Source organism: Psittacula echo (genome assembly GCF_963264785.1).
Source record: "Psittacula echo genome assembly, chromosome: 7".
Classification (NCBI taxonomy): domain Eukaryota; kingdom Metazoa; phylum Chordata; class Aves; order Psittaciformes; family Psittacidae; genus Psittacula; species Psittacula echo.
Window position 1 is genome coordinate 41,301,183 of NC_137740.1, and position 24,984 is coordinate 41,326,166.

The following is a 24,984-nucleotide window of genomic DNA, read 5'->3' on the forward strand; positions in this document are numbered from 1 at the left end:
CACAGAGCACCATCACTCACCCTCTGTAGCCTGGTGAACAGGAAACTGCCAGAACTCCTGAGTAGTTGAAATGCTGCAGGGGACAATAGGATTTTTAATTAAGGTTATGACTCTGCAGAAGCACTTTATAGCATGGAAAGCCTTTTGGACCAAGCAAACTTAGATGAAGATTTTAATCTTTCCATCAAAATCATTCTCACTGAAGCAAGAGCTTCCAGTCTTGGCTCTGTGTGGATCCTGTGCAGGCAGACACATGAGCAAGCATGTGTCAGTGCTGGGAAGAGGCTTTGCCTGCAGGCCAGCATGCAAACATCAACCTGGCAGGAGGCATCCAGCGCTGCCATGGAAAGCCCACAAGTGTCTATGATCCTAGTGCATAGTACCAGTGACCCCAACAACCCTGGCAGTGGGGCAGCCTCCTGTGGGATAAAGCTCTGCCTGTGACTCCATTCACAGAGGTGTTGACCATAACTGGTGTAACACATTGCATCCAGAAACTGCAGGAAGGACAACACACCTGACTCACGGACAAAGTGCCGCTTCCCCCACTGCAGCTGAAGAGAAGCAAACCTGATGCCAATGGCCTTGGGCCTCAGAGCAACTGCTGCACCTGACATGGGCTCCTGCAACCTTCCCCTCCACACCCAGGACCCCTGCCATACATCAGCCTGTGGGACATGGCCAGGTTGATCTGCAGGGCCATCCACACACAGCTTCAGCAGGAGCTACCGCTCTCCACAGGCTGCTCCAACCCACCCTGAGCAACCCCACAGGCTGTGCAACAGTTAAACCCCAGAGTTTGCCTTGCAGGAGGGCCAGGAGATCCTGTTGCTCAGAGAAATGCATTTGTCCAAGACAAACAGTGGCCAGGCATTGTTTCAGCATGAGTCAAGTGAGTGGAAATGCTCCCTTGCCATCCTGTTTTGCTGTTTGGAGGTCTCTCCCTACCTTCAGGATGTACAAGCAGGCTCCGGGATGTTTCCTATTTGCTGTTCTCTTACTCCTCCGTTTCCTGTAAGCATCTGTGCTCAGTACTGCTCAGTGCACCAGTGCAGCAGCATGGGCCTTGTGCAGTCCCAGCCTGTGCTGGGAAAGTGCAGCCTAAAGCCAGATAGCCAGCGAGCTTTCACTGAGGACACCACTGCCTCCCAGAAAACAGTGCATTGTCTACAAAATTTGCTGTTCTGCACTTATTTACCTTCTCTGATGTGCCAAGTAGGTAGCAGGGATCCAACACAGCCAAGTGGACTGACCTCCATGCATCTTCTCCATTGTTATAGAGAGGGGACCCAGGCATTTCCCAGCCACCAGCTTACCCTGCCCTGAGGGTGCCAGTCCACAGCTCTGTGAGCAACCTCAAGAAAGCTCTGCTGGCTCACCCCAAGCCTCTGGGGCAAAGTTGGAACTTCAGAGAGGGAAGGACAATCTGAGTGCCAATGGGGAGAAACCACCACTGCTCCATAACCCTCCTCTCTACCCCCACTGCCACTTTTCCATGCCTGAGCTTGCACACGTCGGATCACACGTCTCAAACTGGCACCTCATATTCACACCTACAACACATTTTTATGTCGCTGAAATTATAAAAATAGTGAATATATGTATATGTATTTTTTTACAAAGATGCTCATGCTTTGTCAGCTCATGTTTTCATCTGGAAACTCTTTCAGTTGCAAGGTGTGAGCCCTGTGGGGCGCAGGCTTGGCAGGAGGGCAGGCTGGCGTTTGCACAGCCCACCCTGCACTGGGTAATTTGGCAGCAAGAAGTATCAGGAACTTGTTTTCACATGAAGATCAAAACAGCACAAGAAGAGAAGCACAACATAGCCCAAAGTGACCCAGAGTGTCAAAACTGCAACAACAGAAAGTTCAGCCCAAAAATGCAGCCTATGAGGGCCGTTACAGCTTGCCTTGTTTGTCCCCACCACAGGTGGCAGGAGGGGGGAGAACACAGCTTCAGCTTGGGTCAGATATTCCGTGCTCAGCCCTGCAGTCCCGTGCCTTGTCCCCTGCCATGCTGGAGAGCTCTTCCTACAGCTGAGCACCCCAAATTTTAACTTGGCCCCCTCCAGGCATGCCCAGTCCCACAAATCACATCCAGGCAGCAGAACACCATCCCTTGCACCCTAGCTACGTGTGGAAATAATGCAAAACCAATCCCTGCAAAGACAGAAACACAGTGATTCCAACATGGACTAATTGAAAGCAAACAAATGCTCCATTTATGCTGTTACAGGCTGCACTGCTAACGAGTGGGATATGTCCTGCTGGGCAGCGCTGACTGATGCTGAGAGTCCAACACAGCCCAGTGGCCACAACTCAGCTGTTGCTTCCACACTGCTTTAAGCTCTAACAATTGGATAAGATAAAATAGGGCTGGATTTACCATTCCGTGCACCAAAATCCTGCCAGGACACCCAGAGTAGATACAGGAGTCCTCCATGGACTGCAGACTGTATAGGGCCTATGGAGATGAGACCTCAGCATCCATGTTCCTCTGGACCCATCTCTCTCTGCCAAGAGCGCAAGCCAGGAAGGGAGGTGACACTTCTGCCACAGGCACAGAGATGTCTTTTTGCAGCCTGGGAACAGTGGCGATTTCTGCAGTTTGAGCAACCAGAAATGCTCTCATGAGCATGCCCTCCGTTGGCTTGGGATTCTAGGAAGCAATTGGTGGTGATTAATGACCACCAATTCCCTGGTGTTGAACTTCTCTCTGTCTTTACCCTCACCCCTTGCGGATGCACTTGCAGCAGGAATGGCTGCTCCAGATCTTTGCAGCTCAGCTTTTGCCCAAAAGTGCTGGTGGACATGTCTTAGGATGTTCAGTTATTGATCTTACTATTAAGGCTTCCAGTATGGAAGGAAAAGACATACAGAGCTCTTAAGCCTTTTTATCTTTCTCCAAGAACATTTCCATTAGGATTAGTGAATCTAGCCAAGCCATCTCAGATGCTCAAACTCTGCTCACCTGAGAAACCATTAACGTATCCTGTGTTGATTATACGATTCACCCTGGATTAAAACAAAACCTGAGGCCCATTCTTGGAACAATGCAGGTTAAATTAAACCAACTTTTTAAAGCACCAACCTGGAACTATCTATGTCCCTGAAGAACACCAGTGGCTCCTGAATGGGAAGAGCTGGGCCGCTCCTTGTGGTTCCCACTACAGTTCACACAGGCTGGTGGACAAAGGGTCTGAAGAGCAAGTGACCATGGGGCTATTCTCATGTTTGCAAGCCCAGGTCACCAACAGAGTTGCTCACTCAGTCTTGGCTGGGGGAACAGTTCTTCAGCAGAAGGTGCACTGACACTCCAGGGACACAGAACCTCACTCTTGCCCAGACTCAACCTACTCTCTACAATATTCACACAGCCAAAACATTTGAGCCCTGACTCACAAACTGGAGCTCCTGAATGCAATCACAGCACCTCAGCAGGCATGGCTGGGCAGACACTCTTCTAGCAGATATACTATAATCTAGGTATGGGTTCTGGCACTAATGACCAGGCGCTTGGCTCTGGAAGCACTGTGATGGTGCGTGAGACCAAGGAAATCACAAGGATGCTGTACAACTTTGTTCATACCTACAATTTTTAGATTAAGTCCCCCTGCAGGGATTTAAGCAGGGAGACTGCTTCCCCACAGATTTTCTTCCAAAGATCAATCTGAATTGAAGACACTGCCCTCCCACTGCTTCCCATGGGGAGGGCGCTGTACCTGTACACTGGCTGCATTTCCCTGGCAATCCCAATGACTGCTCCCTCTGGGAAGTTGTCAAATTCATCGAACAGGTCTCGGATGTTGGTCTGGTACTTCAGGTCCAAGTCTACCTGAATGACCTGTGTTATTTCTGAAAGCAAAAAGAGGAGAAAATCAGCTATATAAGCCAAAATTATAAGCAGAGATTACCAATGGCTACTTGATGAATTACACCCAATAAGGATTTGGTGCAGTGAGCCCCATGGACAAATACAATCCAGCTTCAACCTCTACATGAAGCTACCAACCTTTAACCAACATGACAGCATGTACCACTGCATATTTTAGGAATTATTTACTTCAGAAACCATTTTTGGTGACCTCCTGCTTCTATTCACTCCCTCCTTCTTCCAGAAGACTGGTTTTCCATATGACTGACAAAAGCAGGAGGTAGCTTCACCTCTTGTTCCTCTCCCTTTCTGAAAGTGCTTCTACAGGAGCAGCCACACAAAACCTCATGCTCACATTCTGCTACCTACTTCTGGGAAAAGCTACCAACTCTATGAGTGTTTCCCGTCTCCAGCCTACATAGCATCCATCCCTGGCTTGAAGTACCAGACTGATTCCCATCACAGATAACATCAGTAATTCAGTCAGTCACATAACACCCTCGGTAATACCTGCACAAGCTCATTAGCTGCCAGGAGTCTGACACGGGCTTCCCTGAGGGCAGAGATAACATCCCTCTGCCTACACAGAACTGCTGATAGTCTGCAGCAGCCTCGAAAACTTTATTATTCCCAGCAGTACTGTTGGAGACAAGGAGGGTCAGGCAGACACGGAAGCATTTTCCACTTGCAGGGGAAAATTCAAGAGCAAGGGGAGGCTTGAGAGCATCATTATGAAGGCCAGGCTCGATCTCATTAACAGGTCAGGCTCCTGCCTGCATTTGTCAGTCTCCTCTGCAGCACATGAGACCAACTGATGGAGATGTTGCTTGGGAGAGGGTGCATGAGATGTCTCTCATCGAAATTGTTTGTCCCAGGCGGATCTGGGGATGTTGTACAGATTGCAGCAGGCCAAGTGGGATGCAGCAAACAGAAACACTATGAGAGATCAGACCATCAGATGGGTTCCCCAAGCAAAGCCATGGTCACCTCCTGTCCAGCCATGCTCAGCCCTCCTTGGGGACCGTGAGCAGAGAAGAGCCATCCCCCACAGCATTATGTAATGCCACGCTATTTATGTGTGTTGTAACAGCCAAGAGCAAGATGGCTAGGTTGCTTAGCCCTCAGCGCTAACTGGATTATAAGGACTGTCAACCTGTTCTGGCCCCACTCATCATGCACAGGTGCCATTACAGCTTCCAGCAGGCTGCATGTGCATGTCACCTCTACCTTCCAAGCAAACCAGGCCCTCATCCTTCCTCCTGTCCCCCAAACCAGCCTGCCCTCACCCTCTGCTGCCTGCATCCTCCATGGCTATGGGCAGGGCTTCCCATCAGGCTGGTCTCACCCTCCAGCCTTGACACCACCACTATGCTTGGAACAGGCTGCTGGCCACCACAGGTCTGCAATCACTCAGTTTTCAGCCTCCAAAGCCACTGTCAAGACTAGCAACACAGAAGCACTGAGAGCAGCCAGGCACAGGCCGCTCTCCTCCGGCACAGGAATATAGCTTTGCCATTTCAAATGTGTTCATCACTCAGTGCACCAAGCAGTTGCTGGGCTGTACAGCAGCTCTGAATTTTTTGCAGATCCTGCACTAATCTGGGGCTCTTGGCAATTGGTTGTATCTACCACACTGTCCTCATTTAGAAGGAAAAAGCTCTGTGAGGTTAAGCAAAAAATATACTGCTTACTCTGCGAAGCATCCAGGCAGAAATATAAATCAAGGAGAAAGAGTATCTGAGCTTCAACTCAGGCTGTATCTCAATTTATTTTTTTTTAACATTCATCACTCCCTATCTGCTAAGGGAAAGGCCACACTTCTTTCACAGCCAGCAGTACGGCAATCCCCAGGCCTACCTAGTATTTACCACCACCATAATCCTCTGTTTGCAAAGATTTAAAACCTAGGCAAAGTAATTCACTAGAGGCTAAAGCAGGTCTTGACCTGAAAGCAATTTCCCTCAGCCTTCCTAGATGCCTTAGAAATTGCTAGCACAACTCAAGTAGATGAACAAGCAGAGTGAAGGCTTTATGCAACGGGGAACAAGACATGTATTGCAAATGCCTCAAACATCCCCAGTGGTCCATACAACAGTGGCGCAAAATCCCAAATCCTTAATGCTATTGCACTTGGGAACATCCAGACCTGTCACAAAACTCTAGGGTGAAGAGACCCCAGATCTACAGCACAAGCTCAGCTCAAGAGAAGTGGGACTGGGGGGAGCCTGAACCTTCTGAGGTGCTGCCAAGGACAGGGAGATGGGATGGGGCTCCCAGGAGGATCCCAGCATGCTCACCCCAGTGCACAGCAGCCCTCTGATGCCTCATCAGGTTTGAATTAGTCAACCACGACACGTCATCCGATTGTTCTCTAACATTACAGATGAGTGCAAACTGCAATTAATCACAGTGGAGAATGAAAGCTGAGCTTGGGGGATGCTGCAGTCCCACCCCTGCCTCAGCGCCCCAGTGAGCAACAGGCTCCGGAGAGTCCCAGTGCAGCTGCTGAGAGCCTTGGGTGCAGCGAGGAGCTGAGCACGGGTGCAGCTGCAGTGCCGGGCAGATGACAGTGCCACAGAAAGCCCAGTGTGGATAAACATGGCTTTTTAAACAAACATGCTGGGTTCTCCATCCTGCCCTTCATTAGAGGCTCCCTGTGCTTGGCTCACCCTCCCTGTGCACTGGTCCCCTGCTGTGCTGGCAGAGCCCTGCAGGAAAAACTCATGACAAATTAGACCCAGATAACACAAAGTACTTTTTCCTTCAAGCACGAACTGCAACACTGAGACAAAAACGAGCATGGGTGACATTAAGCGCCACTTTGCCAGATGCAGCTTGCACGGATTAATGGCAAAGATTATCTCTCTGCCTGGGACTGGCAAGAGGCCAGGCACTAATATTTATGATGCATCATGCTTTTTTGCCCTTCTACCAAACACTTTGTCCTGGCTGCCATGTGGGGATGGAGGAATCGTGTGCTCTCTTAGGCACAAACTGCTTGGAGGGGTCCAGCTGGAAATGTGGGAAAGGCTAAGAGTGTTCTCAGCAAGGAATTTTTCTGACTTTGCCATGCTGCGTATTATCCTTTGCTTCTCTGCTCCTTTCAACTCTGGCTCTTCCAGCCATGGTGCATGAAGTGGAGTTATGCCACCCAAAGCGGAGATGATCTCCATTAGCAGTGACAGCTTTATGGCACAGGCTGGCCCCGTTTAAAGCTCGTAATGTTTTACTGCAGCCTCATACCAGTAGCCACAGCAGAGCTGCTCTCCAGGCTTGCCTCAAACCCTCCCTCCAGCCACATCCAGAGGAGAAAGACCAGCTTCAGGGATGCGCAATCCTGCAGCAGTGTCTGCGGTGCTGAAAACCAGGAGAGAAAGGCACCACTAGTGCCTAAGCCACCTTGGGCACTGCTGCCAAAGACAAAGAGAACCAAGATTGTCCCAAAGAGAGAGATGCCAGTTGCAGACCCCATCTTGTGCAGGCGCTCCCTCCTTCCTGCAGGAGACTCAGCCCAGCAAGGGGCACAGGCAGGCACAGATCACTTCCCTGTGCCTGCTGCCCAGCATCCTGTGCCAGGACCCAGCAGAGCGATCAGGCTCCCCGGCTGTGTGCCGAGATTCCTGTTAGGTTGTATGGATGCTCTGAGCGGAACTCAGGAGCCCCTCTGCAGGGGACAGGTTCTGCAGCAAGTCTGATGGCCTTTCCCAGGAGGCACTGTGGGGACAAGGCAGTATGGGGGCAGGCCCACCCCACCAACATGTGATGTGACCCTTAGGAACAAATTGTTCTTCTCAAGGCTGGGAAAGTGCTGGCCTCAGCTTCTTCCATACAAACCATGCCAGATCTGGGACAGAGGCATGCCACCACTAGCAGCCACCGTTGCACTATGGAGAGGGGAAAGGAGTGAAAATAACAACTTGTGTCAGGGAACAAATAGAACAATTGAGAGCTGCCATCACAACACAAAAGGCAGAAGCTGTCCAGCAAATGGTGTGGTCTTAATCATTGTTGATTGAGCAGTGGTTTAACAGCTTTAGAGTAGAAGCAGCAAGAATTGGAACCTCCTAGAGGTGGTGTAGCTGTCCAGCCCATTGACAAGTTCTGTTCCTTCCTCAGAGTACAAAATCTGCCAGCAGCTGGTCTGGCAGCAGAGACACTGCAGGCAACAGTGGGATGGCATGAGGGGACAGGCCATCACCCTGCCAGCCTGCTCTGTTCCCAGATCTCACACACACACCTGAAGCTACCACTTGCCACCAGTGCTGGCAGTGACCTGGCCCTGCTTCCATCCTCTGCACCAGGGTCTCCATCTGTCTCAACAAACCTGTTTTTGAGGACCTAAGCACACTGATACACCATGCTAATGAGGAGAGACTCCCTGAACATAGAACCATTTAGGTTGAAAAAGACCTTTAGGATTGAGTCAAAATGTTAACCTGGCACTTGGCATGTATCTTGTGCTTTCCCTACAACACAGCATTGACATCTGGGGCCAGAGCCTGGCAGCTTGTGCCCATAAGAGCAGAAGAAGTGAGATCAAGGAGGACACCGCTGGGACTGCCAACCTTGCGTACTGTGGACCTCTCCCCACAGAACCACAGCAGCGAGCTCTGCAGCACAAGGAGGCAGAAGCCCCTCCACACTTCTGGAGATGGCACAGGGGGCAATGGCCTCGATGGGAAGGGACTGATAGATGCCGATGTGGAGTGGCTCAGAGATCCTTCTGCAGGGATAGCAGGAGGTGAGACGGCTGCGTGACACGGCAGTGAAGGGACAGGAGTGTCCCCTGCTGGTTGCAGCTCTGGGTGTCGTCGGGCTGCTGCAGGGGTCTTGGAGGGGCCAGGGGGTGGCTGTGCATTTTGCCACTTGATTTGAACTCTCAGAAGGAAGAGAGCTGGGTGGCCCAGGCTCTCCAAGCTGGGGTCAGCAGGACTGGAGAGCTCAGGTCCACTGAACTGTAAATGCTGGGCATACCTGCACAGCTTCCCTCCCATTACTTTGTGTTTAGCTCTGATTACCTGACTTTGGCCAGGTTTTGTAGCTGTCCCCATCACAACAGGGCTAGATCCAAAGGAAAGCAGGAGGTGTGGAGGCCCAGTAGCCACTTTTGGATCACTGCCTTGGGCAATAAAGCTCCTGGATCAGGGTGGCAGCACCCCCTGCTCCAGCGGGCAGCATGCAGACCAGCAGCAAAGCAAGGCACAACAAAGCCGCTCATGCTGACTGTGAAACCAGGATCTTCTGCCTTCGAGAAAGACACGTGGCCAAGAAAAACACCGCTCCCACGGCCAGCACCAGGGCTGGGCATGGGTGTGGGGGGGTGACAGGGTCCGGAGGGTCCCTGTGCAACCCAGGGGGTGCTGCTCAGCAGCATCAGCCAGCCACCTGGAAAAGCCTCTGGTGCAGCAGGGAGCAGAGCACGAGTGGAGCTGCAGTGCTGGGCGGGTATGCCTGCACCTCAAGCAGCCTAGTGTGGATACACACAGCTTATTTACACAAACACGCTGGGTTCTCCATACTGCCCTTTATTAGAGGCTCCCTATACTTGGCTCACCAACCCCAGCGCTGCCAGCTGCCCCTGGCCATTCTCCCTCCTGCTGTCAGCAGGGCTGTAAGCAGCTTCCTCTCTGGCCATGTGCTCCCCCTGCAAGGTCTTATTTTCTCCGCAAAGTCTCCCTCTGCTTCCAAGATTAATCACTGCTGCCCTGACAGCACCAGAGTCTCACCCAGAGGAAGGCAGCCGAGGTAGGAGCATGCCCATGTCTGCAAGCACAATTCACGCTTCACAGAGCTTGCTGCCAGCATGCTGGTGACTGGGGGTGAGGGTACTGCAGTCCCCATCCCAGGGCCTGGTGCTGCTCCAGAGCTCACCCTCCCAAGAGAAGATGATCCTACAGAGCCCTGCACTAGCAGGGCAGACAGCTTACCTTCCAGCTGCCTGCTTAAACACAGGTCCTTACCTCTGCTGGGTGGCCAAGGGTTCCCTCTGTTCCTTGGGGCAGCCCGGCAACCTCCCTTCCCTGCAAGCAGGGCATCAGTGCAGGGCAGGCAGTGAGGGGGGATGTGCCCAAGCACCCCGGCCGCTAACCATGTTTCTGCAGCAGTGATGAGGCACCCAGCAGAGCAGAGCAGCGCGGCTGCACAGCAATCCCAGGCTATCCGCTAATTACAAAATTAGGCTGCCTGCCAGAGACAGACGACAAATCATCACTGCCACCCATAATGGGCAGCACTCAGCTGAACTCGGGGGTCTGGTTCAGCAGCAATGGTCCTGGGTCCCGACAGCAGCATCGCTCTGCTCGCCTTGCTCCACACCCCGTAGCCATCTCCAGAGGGATGGGAAAGAATCGGCAGGAGATGAATGTGCTTTGTTCCAGGAAATTAATTTTTCCTGTGCATCCTAGTGTCTCCTTGTAATCCATTAAGGTTTGAGGGACTAATACTTAACAGCGCTCAACACCTCGGCTCTTAACCAGACTCCAAGGCAGCGACACCACTTGAGCACGTGACATCTTTCAGGATGGAGCTGAAGGTGTTGCTTGCCATGTATTTAATATACACCGCCGCTGGGGGGAGAGTGTGAAGACACTTTTTGCAGCTGCGGGAAGAGCAGCAGAAAACCTTCTAATCAGAAAAAATAAGGTTTAATTCCGGATTGCCATAAATTACAAGGCAATGTGGATGGAAAGCTGTGAAGTATCGGCTGGATGAGACGGAAAGGGAAACCAAAAAGAGATACAACAAAATAAATGTATTAAGGTAGATGAGCTCACATCCCAATTAACTGCACATGGTGGCAGAAGGGGCTGCAGGCAGATTTTTCCTTGTCTTTTCCTGCTAAGCATTAATGAGCTATGGCAGCAGGGAGCAAGGCCGTGGGGAGAGCAGCCCCAGCATCAACACTGGGTGACCCCCAGCAGCTTCACCCTTTAGTGCCAGAAGAGTGGGGCTGGCTGAGGAGGGAGGGGAGCAGTACCCACCGCAGCACCGGTCCCAAGACCCTGATGCTCCGCATGCAGGGGGGAGCAGCCACATGCACCTGTCTCCATCTGACAGATCTAGGACATCCAAAAAGTCATCGATGGTGACACTGCAGTGAGGGGTGGAACGATGAGGAGTGACACCACCCCCAGGGGCTGCGGGTTGCACTGGCCTCTAGCAGCAACAGTGCTGCAGGGAAAGGGCCTCCACCGTGCTGAAGCACCCAGGGGCTTCATCATCTGCATCCCCCTCATCACAGCAGCCCTTCCCGAGGGGCTCTCCTGCCAGGAGAGATCCATCCTGCAGGCAGCTGGATAGGGTTAGCCTCTCAGTTTGGCAGGTGAGAACCCCCTACAAGGCAACAGCTTCCGGGGTCTTTACCTGGGGTGAACTTATTTAGAGGTTTGCTGCTGCCTGCTCCCAAAAAGCACCACGAAAATAACAACTCTGGCACAACAGGCTCGCCCTAGCAAGGAACAATGGCTGGCACTACCCTGCCTGTTGCTCACAAATCGATCACTCCAGCCTCTTCTCATCACAGGATCTGACATGAGTGCGTGCAGCCAAGAGGTAAGCTGGGGAAGGAATCTGGAAGCTGTGGCTGCAGTGTGAAGCAGGGAGGGAGGTTATGAGAGCACAGCAGAAACCATTAACACCCCCTCCATCCCTATAACGATGGGAACAATTTTGCCAGAAAATAAACCCTTCAGCTACTGCAGCATCCTGTGGGAACTGCGGCTTGCAAGGATGTTGCTCTGGGGCCAACTCCCATGGCTCCACCACAGACTCCCATTTTCTGTGTCTCTTCACAACATCTCCACTTCAATAATGTATGATCGGGCCTGGAGCATCTGGGACACAGGCACTCTCCTCCTAGCACTCTCCCAACCTGCTGCATTTCCTCATACCCCCAACATGGTGGGGATCAGCAGTGACAGCAATGTTCAGCCAGCAGGAAAGGATCAGGAGTGATGCACTCAAAATGCTCATTTATTATAGTGTAAGTCACTGAGTTTTGTGGGTAGCTGCACCATGCACCAGTAATTGCTCTACAGCTGACAGAAGGAAGAAGAGGAGGTGATGCTTCCCCATCTGCCAGGCTCCACCTTACAGACCTTTGATGCACACTTCCTTGTTCACTGTGTGACACAGGATTAGTACACCATAACCCACTGCACACAGGTGCTGTTGAGGGGAAACATCACACGTAGTCACCTGGTACCCTGTGCGCAAACAGAGGCCAACCTAGGCAATCCCATATTACAGATTGGAATGTTCCAGCTGCAATGGCAAACCCTCACAGGCAAGCACCTATAAATGCAGCAATATTTTCAGGATGCTGCATGCCTGCTTTTACAGAGGGCACTAGCAGAAGACAGTTACTTGCCAAGGCATTGTACCAGCAAACAGACTATTTTCCTGACACCTTTCTGCTTAACCCATTCCCCTAGCTCCCAGGCTGTCCACCTCTATAGCTAGCAGCAGAAGTGTTCCAGGTGCCCAGCCCCTGAGAAGGCAGAGCTCAGCCCAGCATTTGCTCCAACATGTCCCCTCCCTGGCCTTTGCCCTCCCTCCAGCTCTGCTCCGTGGGAAAGGCATAAACTGATGCTCACAGAGGCCGCTGTCTCCAGGCCAGGACTCCAGAGCAGGCAAAGGCTGATACTAGTTTCGTGAGAGACCAAGCCAGAGCCAGCAGCTGGAGTCTGCTGCAAGCAGCACTAAACCCCAAGTGGCCTGAGGCTTGGTCATTAACAGGCAGCTTTGACAAACATCCTTATAATCTGGTCTATGCTTCATAATCAGTGCAGACATTGATAATGAGCTGCAGGAATTGCCCCATTCAGAGCCTGAGTCCAGGGAGACCGCTGGACATCCCATTTGATCCTGCTGTGTCACAGATGTTAAGTCCGGACACACGCTGTGAAGCCAATGGCACAGCTCCCTGCTGGCAGCCATACATTTCAGCAACACATAATGATCAGTCCTGCTCTATTTCTCCTTCCTTGTAGCTCCTCATCTCCATTTAGTCAAACAGAAACATAGCCACTTCTCCCACCCAGCTCCTACTGCTCTTATCCATCACCTCTCATGAGCACTGCAACCACTGATCTTAATAATTTAGTCATATGTCACCTCACCAATGTCAATAGTAATAATTAGTCCAGTATTTCCTCACCAAATGTTTTCTCCCAGATATTTTTCAATACATCCACTTTCTCACCCGGATTCCTAACACCAGAATAAACCAGATGAGGGATTGTCTCTCTTCCCCTTCTCAGTCCCATGCTTTCAAAGTATTTAAAACAGGCTGAGTGTGAAACAGCATTTGCCTCTCTCCCTGGATGCTAGCTAGACACCTTCTGATGGCTCTCGCCATGTGCCCTCGGATCCTTCAAGCACACAAGTCATCTCTGGCATGAAACAGGCATCAAAGCACAAGAGAGGCTGGGCACGAGGAGGAATCATAGAATAGTTAGGGTTGGAAAGGACCTTAAGATCATCTAGTTCCAACCCCCCTGCCATGGGCAGGGACAACTCGCACTAAACCGCGTCACCCAAGGCCTCACCCAACCTGGCCTTGAACACCACCAGGGATGGAGCATTCACAGCCGCCCTGGGCAACCCATTCCAGTGCCTCACCATCCTAACAGTAAAGAATTTCTTCCTTATATCCAATCTAAACTTCCCCTGTTTAAGTTTTAACCCGTTACCCTTTGTGCTGTCACTACAGTCCCTGATGAACAGTTCATCCCCAGCATCCTTGTAGGCCCCCTTCAGATACTGGAAGGCTGCTATGAGGTCTCCACACAGCCTTCTCTTCTCCAGGCTGAACAGCCCCAACTTTCTTAGCCTGTCTTCATACGGGAGGTGCTCCAGTCCCCTGATCATCCTCGTGGCCCTCCTCTGGACTTGTTCCAACAGTTCCATGTCCTTTTTATGTTGAGGACACCAGAACTGCACACAATACTCCAAGTGAGGTCTCACGAATCATCCTGTTGAGCTCCTTTCCTGGAGATCTCCACAACTAACTTTATACATATGCTTGTAAGAGATCCCGTTAGCAGAATTAAACATTGCACTCACACCCCTCCTGCTCTGCACTCTTCCCTCCACTGCCTGTGTGAAGACACCCTGAGCCACATTAGCCCAAGCAGGGGGCCATTCCTGCTGGCACTCTCTTTCCTTGACAGGTCCGTAAAGAGGGTGATAAAAAGCTTGCCAGGTCCTCTAAAGTTACATGACTAAAAAGACAAGTAATTAGAGGGATCGAAGCCAGTTGGGAAGTGAGAGTTCACTTCTGGATGTGCATACTGAAAAGGAAAGTGAAAAGGTTTGAGTTCTTGTCCTCCTTCCTTCTCCTAGCACTGCTCTGAAAGTCCCCAGACCATTTCATGCTGGCATAATCCTCATCCTGGCAGCTCCTCCAAAGCTTGAACCCTGCTTGTCCTCTCCCTGTGTAAATTTCCCATCACTTCTCCCTTGCAGAACCATTGTGATGCATGAAGCCTTCTCCTCCAGCTCCTCAGGCCTGGCCACACCGCATTAAAACAGGATTTATGAGCCTCAGGCAGACAAGAGTTATGCAGTCTGCACTTCTGCATGCTGCATACCAAGTCTCCAGCTGGTTTAAATCAGATTAACTCCACTGATGTAAGACATTTAAGGCATGAGCGTTCCATGATTTATACCAGCCAAGAAGCTGTTACATTATAGTTTGGCAGCTGCAGGTTTTAGATCTGAAGTTTTTTGGGCGAGCATCCCAAACAACAGTGAAAGACAGCAGCTGAGTGGCAAAACCCATTTGTTCTCTGTGCAATATGCTTGCAGCCAGCACGTGTTCCACAAAAGTCCCTAGAAAAAAAAAGAAAACTAAGCCTGGTGTTCAGTTTCTGATCTGCAAAGTCAGTGCCTGTCACAACCCCAAGGCTCCACACAAATCCCTAAGTCATGATACCACGGAAATGCCTCTCTTCAAAGATAAATCTGGGAAACTAAAGCCAGGCAACTTTAATGCAAAGGTTGCCAGCTATTGAAATAAATCCTATAGACTGATTAATACAAATGCAAACAAACACACAAGAGAGTTTAATATTCAAATCAGGGCCCTCATTTCCGATGGAGGATGCTTAACCTTCCAATCAAATCTGGCTCCCACAAAGGAATGGTGCTAACAGCATGGAGCCAGATATATCTGCAGAAGTGCACAAGAAGATGCAGCATTCAGGGCAGGAGAAATGGCACAGAAACATACCAGGAAACTGCCTGAAAAGGAAGGCTTAGTCCTTTCTCTTCCAGCTCAGCAAAGTGGCCTCTTTACGCCAGCAGAGGCTGGTTTGCCAGGGCCAGGAGAGTGGCAGGAGCCCAGTGCCCTTCCCACGCTGCCTGCAGCCTGCAAGTGGGCAGCAGAGCTGTAGCCTGTCCTGCTGCCTCCCATCCGGTGCTGGCTATGCACGGAAGAGGCCAGGGAGCCCCACCAGCTCCGTAAATCACCAGGCACTCAGTGCAGCAAACCTGACCGCCCTTGCAAAGGAAATATAAATCAGCTTTACTAGCAGCTTCTGAAACAAAAACTAAGCTCCTTTGACTATAAAAATGGCTCTTTAAACATTGTATGCCCCGAACAGGCCATTGAAAGCCCCATCAGGCCGAGGGAGAGCAACAAGCTTTCCAAAAGATGAGGCAACTTGAAGATTGACAAACCGAGAAAAGGCACTTCAGACTGACCAGGTTCTTGCCGGCAGGCAGCACGACATGGATATCTTTAGCACATAGTAAAGACAGGGCAGGGAATAGTGAGGAGTGAATTAGATGGCATTAATGCCATCATTTGTATTCAGCCTACTTCAAGGCACCCAAAATGCAGACATCATCAGAGACCAAAATAACCTACCCAAGTCTAACGGAGAGTAAAGTACAGCACATTTGCTGGAGCCCACTGAGCGATCATTAGTAGGGGCTGGACTGGAACCTCAAGGCCACCTCCCTGCACAGGCTACCTCCCTGCCTGCTCTTCCTCAATGCCTGCCCGCACAACTTAAACACCACTGCCCCATGGTTTCATAAGCTAGCATAGGATGGTTGTACCAGGAGGACAAGGGTAAGTCCAGAGGAAGCCTCACAAACCAGTGTAGAGGCAGGAGCTACTGAGCAGAGCCAAACTGAGACACGGCTCAGCAGGGGCACAAGGGAGTCACACACCCCACTCGTATCTTCGCGAAAGCAAGACTGTGCCTGAGATCCATGGTAGCAAGTCTGCAGGGAATATTATCGCTGGGCAGAGGCTACAGATGCAGAGGAAGCTGCTGATGCCAGTGGTGCTAGCCATGGGAACACCTATTTCAGCGACACATGTGGAAATAAGCCACCACCACGTACCATCCACAAACAGCTTTGAGATGCTGGTCACCTCCTGGGGTGGGGGCATAGCCAGGCAGGACCCCAGGGCTCCCTGCTGCCACTGCCACCTGTGCCCTGATGCAGCACAGGAAGGGCACGTGGATAGCCCAGGAGGGGATGCTACCATCACTGGTGTGTCAGGCCAGTAAGGCAGCCAGCTGCGAGAAACCAGGGACCAGTGCCAGGAAGCAACAGTCAGGGCTGGGGGAGCTCAGGGAAAGGTTTGAAGCCCAGGGATGAAACACCCTCTTTGCGTGACCAGTACAAGGCTAGAGACTATGCTGGTCCCAGGAGAAGCATCAGCGGTAAGCTGGGAAAGGAAAATATGGCATCAACTGAACCAAGCCCTGCTGCCAGCTGCCTTGTTTTCCTGTGATTTATTGTTGTTTCCACACTCAAAAACAGGCACAATAAGGAAACTTAAGTGATCAGAGACTGCTAATCAGCAAAGCTTTCCACAAGCTCAGCAAAGCCAAGGGGAAAGGCTCAACAACCACTCTCTGCTGATGCCACACAACTGGCATGTGGCACCTCTTTCTGCTGACACCCCAAGGGGAAGAGGGGCTGTAAACACACAAGGGGAAGCATGCTTGCTCCTGTCTCACCTCCCCTACCATCTCAGGCTGCAACACCAAGGCCAGTTGCCGTGTGGCACAGATAACTTCCTGCTACTCACACCAATGGAGACCTGGATGTGGGCAGTCTTGGACTGAAGGGCCTGTTACTCTGCAGGAAGGATCAGAACCCCTGGAGCCCATCTCCCAAGTTTATTAACTTTTCTTGCATTTCAAATAGCACTGGATAACATCTCTATGCAGAACAAAAGGAGAGGCTGTGTTGCCAGAGGCAGCTGCTGCTGCAGCTCAGCAGCGCCTTACCTTTGGGCATGATGCGATGCATTGCTACTGACAAGAAGAAGATGGAGTCACTGTAGTAGGTCCCTGATCCAGCGCTGAAGTGTTTCTGCATGGCTTCAACGACTGGAAACAGCTTTTCTGTCAGTTCATTCACATCATGGACAATTACCTGGGAAAGACACCAGAAACACCACTGAGCTGCTTCTTCCAGGGATGGGCCCAGCTCCGCAGCCTTTGCTCAGCCTGCACCAGCATGAGGCAACGGGGTAGGCTGTTAAAGCACAAATACTGCTGGTGGCACTGCAGCTGCACAAAGGGGTCTAACTGCCCCAGTCCCTGCACGTTTCCCTACCATGACAGCCAGCCAAGCGCAACAGGGGAAGGAGGAAAGGATTTTTACAGCCATTTCATAACTGTGAGATAGGCAGAGGCTTGAATCCACTCACATAATCAAGCGTGTTCAATGTCTTGTGGGTTTTTTCTGCTCTGTTCCCACTGTCTACTGCAACCACGTATCTGGTTTTCCATATGGAGTCTATCAGAAGAGGCAACAGTTTGCTCCAGGCTCTGGCATCCTGCTGTTCCAAAGCAAGCCAGACCACGTCACTTACCCTGAGGACCAAGACTTGCTCCCTGCTCCAGAGGCAGGCTGTGACAGGGACGCAGCCCGCATTTCCTGAGCCTCAGCCCAGCATGGAGACAAGCTTTGCAGCACGTCCCGCCGCAGCTGGAGGGGGAAAGGAAGGATGGGCCACAGCATGCCAAGGAAAATCCAAGCACCAGGAGTTAGAGCAGAGCTGAGAAACTTCTCTAGATGGATCTCAGCCCACTTGTTCTGGGGCTTTTGCTCTGCACTTCTCAGCCGCGCTGGAGCCCATGGACCAGCACCAGCCCTGGCACACCTGTGCAGGTCGTGACTATGGGCCACAAACAGGAACAATTGCAAATTTACCCTTGTCAGCTACTGAAATGTTACAAGCTTAGAAGTAATATTGGTGAAAGCTTAACGAACAGGAACTCTGATGCAGGCTGATGCTTGTTATACACACAGAAGGACACAGGTCACTAAATCACACAAGACAACCAGAGGGACTGTCAGGGTAATTAAGAGAGATGAGGGACACGATCCCGGTGTGGATAAGGGGGAGGGCAGGAACTCAAATATGGAGGTCATGCTGCCTTCTCCATGCCAGGGAAGCACGAAGAGTCCTGCAGGAACTGAAGGCCAGCGAGGACACAACTTTGAAGCAGTACTTGAATTTTGGAAAGGGGAGCCTATACCTCCTGTCTGAGGGATATCGAGGCACTGCCCCAAGCTGGCCCTGCCCTCAGCAGGAAACTCAACCCCATGATCTCCATAGGTCCCTTCCAAACTAAACTATTCAATGATTCTATGGTTTCATTCCTTTTCTCTACTAAAACTTTAACTCCTTAAGAGAAAGGAGCCCTGCATTATACACTTAAACATGCAGGTCTGTAATGCATGTAAGGCATTTGCCTTAAAAAAACCAATCAAACCAACAATTAAACCAAATCAAGTGCTTCAGAGGAAAAGGTGGCTCTGAGCTGAAGCAATGACCATCCTCTCTATGGGATGCACCAGGGGCTGCTGTGATGCTCAGCAAGGCTGGCACAGAGATGGAGGCAGCGAGCAGTCTGGACCTTCTTCCTCCTTGCCCTTCTTGCAGAAAACATTACTCAAACAAAAGCACTCTCACATTAGAGCAGAGCTCACTGGAGGTAGGGAGCTGCTCATGGGACCTTCAGTATGCCAAACACAGCAAGGTGGGGGGCCCGTCCTGACCATCTGCACAATGGCAGAGTTCATGGTGGGGAACATACAGCCACAGCAGAGCCCCCATGGCCCCTGCCCTGGGGAGAGCACCCCAAACACCCATCATCATCCAGGCACTGTACAAGAGCACTTGCACAAGCTCCGTGGCCAGGGCGTCCCTCGGTGAGATGGCCACGCTGCCGGCGTCCTGGCTGCTGGGCCTGGGGCCAAGCGCCTGCAGGAAGAAAAACACAGAACACCATGTACCAGGAAAATGCATTGGAGAGCTCATCAGCAGCCACACCTGGCTTTGGACAGCACAGCATATTCCCCAAGACACCATGGGGGAAGAAACACCGTTACCAGTAACATTACAGCAGCCGTGCCAAGCTGCACGCCGGCATCACCATCGCAGTTAGCACCAGCAGCACTGCAGGAACAGGTGGCAGAGCAGCTCAGCAGCATCAAGTGCTGCTGCCAGCAGCGATCCCAGGTGACCAAATACAGCAAAACACAACCACTGCTCAGGGGCAAAGGCACTTGCCTATGCATGGAGCTAAGCACCACCAGCACCTCTATCACTGGGATGCACCATGCTCTGCTCCCAACCCAGCTTAGCAGGGACAGCTTCGGGGCCTGGCCAGACTGGAGAAGCATGGAGGAGAAACACAGCACCTGCAACCACCCTTCTGCACTCAGGAAAGGCAACCTGAGGTCTGCACAGCACATAAGAAACAGCTGAGCAGAGGGAAAACAAAGTCAAACTAATACTAGTCATCTCTGAAATAAGCAGTGCCAAGCACCAGCGGACAAAAATCATGGGAAAAATACTCCTGAAACTCCAGACACAGCATCATCTGCCTCTCATCCCCTGCCAACGAAAACAGGAAAATTTATGCCTTTTGCCCACCCTTTGGTTAGGCACTTCTGCAAAGCAAACTCCTGAGCAGCTGAATTTTCCTTCCACAGCCACAGGCCAGCCTCTCCAGGACTGTGAGGGCTTCTCCTCTCCCCGCTGCTGACTTCAGCACAGATTGTTGATCTGCTGCTAATTTTGTACTTCGTTATTTATTTGTGTAGCAGCTTTCAGTAAATCCCTGTGTCTAAATCTGACCATGTTTGCTGAGAGCATTAACGAAAGTAAGTTCTAGGGGTTTCCTCTGCAAACAGTTTTATAAACACATGTCCCACACAGAGAAAAGACCTTTTCAATTCACTAGGAAAAAACAATCCACATTTTGTTTCTCTTCAACTTTTCCTCCTTCTCACACCAGGTATCTCTTCAGCTCTCTTGTGAGATGAGAACCACAGCAGCTCAGTTACATTCACCTTAGCATCTCTTCTCACACCACCAGACCCACAGAGCAGTCAGCGTTTGGCAGCATCCTGCACAGGGCTGATCTACACAGGCCACTAGCAAGAGAAGCGAGCAGAGCAGAGTTAATTTTATTCTCGCAGGGGAACAGAATAAATAAGCGATATGAATCAGCACAAGGAGACAGGAGGAGCATGCAGCCCAGAGCTGCAGGAAACGAGGGGAGCCGGGGCTCCTCTGTAAGCACAGTATCGGTCACTGGGACATGCCTATGCTCGCCCGGGTGTTTCCCATTCGCTGGGAAGCAGGAAAGGCTGCAGCATCACCCGCAACCCACGGGACGGGACATGCTCTCTGCAACTGCCAGTGGAGAAGCTCTGGTAAAAGTCCAGGCTCTCTGAGGACGAGGCACGGGCAGGAAGGTCAGGACCTGGCTGGGCTCCGGCGTGCGACAAGTCTTTCCTCTGGCACCGCTGCTCCCAGTGCATTCCGGCCAACTTCCTCAGCCCGCACCGCTCTCCACCCCATACCAAGCAGCCGCGCAAGCACCACACTGCAGAGCAGGAGCTCCATCTGCCGCTCGCCACTGTCACGCTGCACCCTCAGCTCCACAGCTGGGACACATCTGTACAGGCACTGTGGGACCGGTAATGCCATGTCATGACTGCCTCAGGTCTGCCCTGTCCTAGGGCCCAAGCTGATCCACACACCCTAACCGCCGTGCACCTCAAAGCCCCTCTGCTCTCTTCCTGGCAGGCGGCAGCCAGCTGCTTCCATTTCCAGGTGATTTTGAACGTTCCTGAACTTCCTTAGAGAAAGAGAAGAGCTGGCCGATGACTTTCTCCAAGGGTTGGGATCCAGGTCTGATTCCTGGGCTTCACTCCAACAGAGGACCCAACTGATCCCAGCTCTGTTGGGAGGGGGGACAAGGACAGCTCCAAAGGGAAAACCTGAATCACAACCTCATGAGGAAAAAGTTGAGGGATTTTATCAATCCTGCATTTTATCAAGCCCTGTCTCTGGGCCTGCTCTAAGAAAACAACATAAGAACCAGTAAAGTGTTCTAGGGACACCAAAGTGAACCAGGAAAGAAGTATCAAGATGGAAATGGGCTGCTACTGGAGCTATGATTCTACCTGAGCATTCAACATTTTAGTGGCACCAAAGGTCCAAGCAAGGGTGATGTTTCCTGCTAATAAAGAGGAGCAATGGGGTAGGCTACACCAAAAATAAAGACCACTGTTGCCCACTCGCCCATCAGAAACTATGCAGAGTTAGGGGCAAGGCTGTATGCTTGAGCATCAGGTAACAGTGTCTGCTCTGCACTAGGAACTCTATCCACAAACAGGTAAGTGGATGAACTGCCTGCCCATAACAGGCTAGCTAATGAAACCAGGGCACATCAGGCTCTGCCCAGAGAGAGGAAAGGTGTCCCACTGAGTACATCCCCATGAGATCTCACCTGAGCCCTGCAGACCATACTGCTTGCTTACACCCAGGAGGTCAGCTCTGGCCCAAGACCTAATCACCAAGTTGTCAGCTAGACTTTGCTGTGAGACCACAGCACCAAAGAGGCCCACCCTGGAACAGGCACATTGCTGCATGTCCCACCCCATGCACATTCAGCTCACAGGCCCGTGTCCCCCTGGAGAAGCTGTGCTGGCAAGGCTGCCCGCAGAGGAGTAATTTGGTTTCTGAGAAGAGCAGACAGCAATAAGGCAGCCACGTGCAACCAAGGGGTGTCTGGGAGGGATCTCCACACCATGGGGGGCCCATGTCCTACTCCATGGGGATACAGTATCACAACCATGAGTGAGGGTGCCACATCCCACATTTGCACTGCACTGTCATGAGGCAGCATGAGTCCACCCTACTGTGACAGGCACACAGAATCAGTTTGGTTGGAAAAGACTGTTCAGACCACCAAGTCCAACCGTTACCCCAGCACAGCCAAACCCACCACTAAACCATGTTACTAGGGGCAAACTGATCTTCCCTCAAGATCAACCCTTATGGCTGCCCCACATGATCTCCACTCATAGACACCCCTCATCTGCCCCCCATAGTATAGCTGCTGCCCCTACCCCCACCATGGCCATCCCTCACACCCCATAGCTGCCCCTGCTCCTCCCTCATAACCTTCCCTCACGATCTCCCTACTGCCCCTCACCCCTCATGGCCACCCCTCACATCCCATGACTGCCCCTTCTCTCCCTCATGATCTTCCCTCATGGCCACCCTTCCTCTCCCCACACGATCAACCCTCACCCTTCATGGCCAACCCTCATCTCTCCTTACACTCTCCCCTAATGGCCATCTGTCCTCTTCCCTCACAAATACCCTTCCTCTCCCCTCATGCTCTTCCCTCAAAGCCACTCCTCTTTTCCCCTCACGATCTCCCCTCATGGCCAGCTCTCCTTTCCCTTCATGATCTCCCGTTATGGCTGCCCTCCCTCTCCCCCTCATGATCTCCCCTCACAGCTGCCCTTCACCCCTCATGGCCACCCCTCGTCTCCCCTCACAATCTCCCCTAATGGCCATCCCTCCTCTTCCCCCACAATCTCCCCTTGCAACTTTCCTTCCTCTCCCCTCACATTCTTCCCTCCTGGCTGCCCTTCCTCTCCCTGCACTATCTCCCCTCACACTGGCCCCTCATTCCTCATGGCCACTCCTTGTCTCCTCTCACAATCTCTCCTCATGACTGCCCCTTCTCTTCCTCACCATCTTTCCTCATGGCTGCCCCTCCTTCTGCCTCATGATCTCCCCTCATGGCCAGCCCTCCTTTCCCTTCATGATCTCCCATCATGACTGCCCTCCCTCTCCCCACTCATGATCTCCCCTCACCCCTGATGGCCACACCTCATCTCCCTTCATGATCTCCTCTCATGACCGCCCTTTGACCCTCACGGCCCCCCTCGTCTCCCCTCATGTTCAACAGTGTTTAAATTAATACTGTCCCATTTTTGTACAACAGCCACATGTACGCACTGCAGAGCCTGTTTCCAGCTCTCCTCCCATAATGAGGATTAACCACATGCTATCTCCTTTATTGTGTACACTCCCTTCCCCACTCTGCCTCTTTTTCCTTCTCCCACTATACAAACCTCACTAACTTAGCTACAAGGCCAGATCACAGCAGAGCAGACTCCTTTCTGCACTTCAGGCAGGTTGGTGTTCAGCATGTTTTGGACCAGGATCTGATCCTCTCCAATGCTCGCTGCTGTGCACATCCCCTCCCTGGAGACCACTGAGCACAGCTGGCACTGTGCAGGTCACCTGCCATGATATGGGACCCGACCGGGCACCAGCACTGCTAAAGTACTGTCTAAAGAAAAGGAGAGGTGGGATTGGTTAGCAACAACAAACAACCCAGTATGAACAACACAGTTTACATCTCTAGTTACATCTCAGGAGAGTTCAGTTAATATTAAATACCTGAAAGACGAGACATTAAAAGTTACAGCAGAAGCAGAGGACACTTTCAAGCAATACTCTGCAGCAGCACCTCAGAACATGAGTCAAGTTATCTGAGTCTCTAAACTTAATGCTCCTCCAGCTTTCAGACACTTGTTCAATGTGAAAGAAAACTTCACTTTGCATGGACTGCACCAACTACATTTTTGGGAGGTAGAACCGTATCTCTGGCAGGTAGGAGGATGGAAGCCCTCCAACCTTTGCAGGCTCTCCTTTCCCTTTATTGAGAGCCTCTAGCAGCAGCGTGAAGGCCTTTTCCAAACACAGTCCCACAGGACCACTTGGGAAGCCATTTACACTCAAGCGTATGTGGTGCTTGTCCTGAGGGGCTGAACTGAGGCTGAAGACAGGGTCTCTGGAAGAGAAACTGCACTTCTCATAGCCACTGCTGTCCTCCAGCACAAGTGGTTTACCAGAGATGCTCCCAGGCCTCATAGCCGGCCTGTCCTGGGTAAGAGAACCCCGGAGCTGCACCAGCACACCTCTGTGCCGGGAGCGGCAAGGAGTGCGCAGTCTCCGCTCACACAGAACAAGCCCTCCAAAGGCTTCACTGGGGAGGGCACTGGGGAGAGCGGCAGCCTTTCCCAACGCAGACGGGAAGCAAACACCCTCTTTGGGGAGCTAGAGCAAGGGCTGTCAGTGAGAAAGTTTCTCTGTGGGGGAGCTGCTAGAGTGCTGCTTCCTTCGCCTACCAGGAGCACTAACGCTGCTGGGAGCCCACTCACGATGGCTCCTGGCAGGAACGCGGCTCAGCAAGAGCCCACAGAACCTTCCACACTGAGGATCTCAGCGGTCCGCGGCCGCGCCCCCCCGCCCGCCTTCGCCCCGCACCTGGTGCCGGAAGGCGGCGCCTTGCAGGTCCCGCAGCAGCCCGAGGCCGATGTCGCGGCTGGCGCCGTCGGTGACGAGGTGGATGTGCAGCGCGTCCCCGCCGCCCAGCCGGCCGTGCCGCAGCAGCGACCGCAGCGCCGCCTGCCCCTTGGCGCGCAGCGCGGGGCTCCGCTCCGCCTTGGTGAACATCATGAGGAGGTGCAGGTCGCGGCCCGCAGCCTCGCCGCCGCCCTGCGGATGCCGGTGCGCCGGCGCGGGCGGCGTGGCGCGCAGGCGGCGGGTGGCGCTGGAGAAGGTCTCGCCGCCGCCGCCCAGGTAGTAGAAGGCGCAGACGGCCAGAGCGGCCGCCATCGCCAGCGCGCACGGCTGCCAGCGGCCCCAGCCGCGCGCCGTGCCGGACAGCGCCGCCATCACGGGGCGGGGCCGCCGCGGCGATCCGATCCCGCCCCTCCGGTCCGACACCGCCACCCCGGTCAGAGGCC

The 24,984-nt window shown here is 52.3% G+C and overlaps 1 protein-coding gene across 1 annotated transcript in view; it reads right to left on the reverse strand.

Moving 5' to 3' along the window:
* Positions 1-24,913, reverse strand: part of XXYLT1 (xyloside xylosyltransferase 1) — a gene marked incomplete at both ends in the record, with an annotated part of 35,066 nt that extends 10,153 nt beyond the window's left edge. Inside the window, 3 exons of the mRNA XM_080622972.1 lie at positions 3,722-3,854; positions 17,130-17,277; positions 24,503-24,913. Of these exons, the coding sequence (XP_080479098.1) occupies positions 3,722-3,854; positions 17,130-17,277; positions 24,503-24,913 (692 nt within the window). The remainder of the gene's footprint in view (positions 1-3,721; positions 3,855-17,129; positions 17,278-24,502) is intronic.
* Positions 24,914-24,984: the final 71 nt, after the last annotated feature.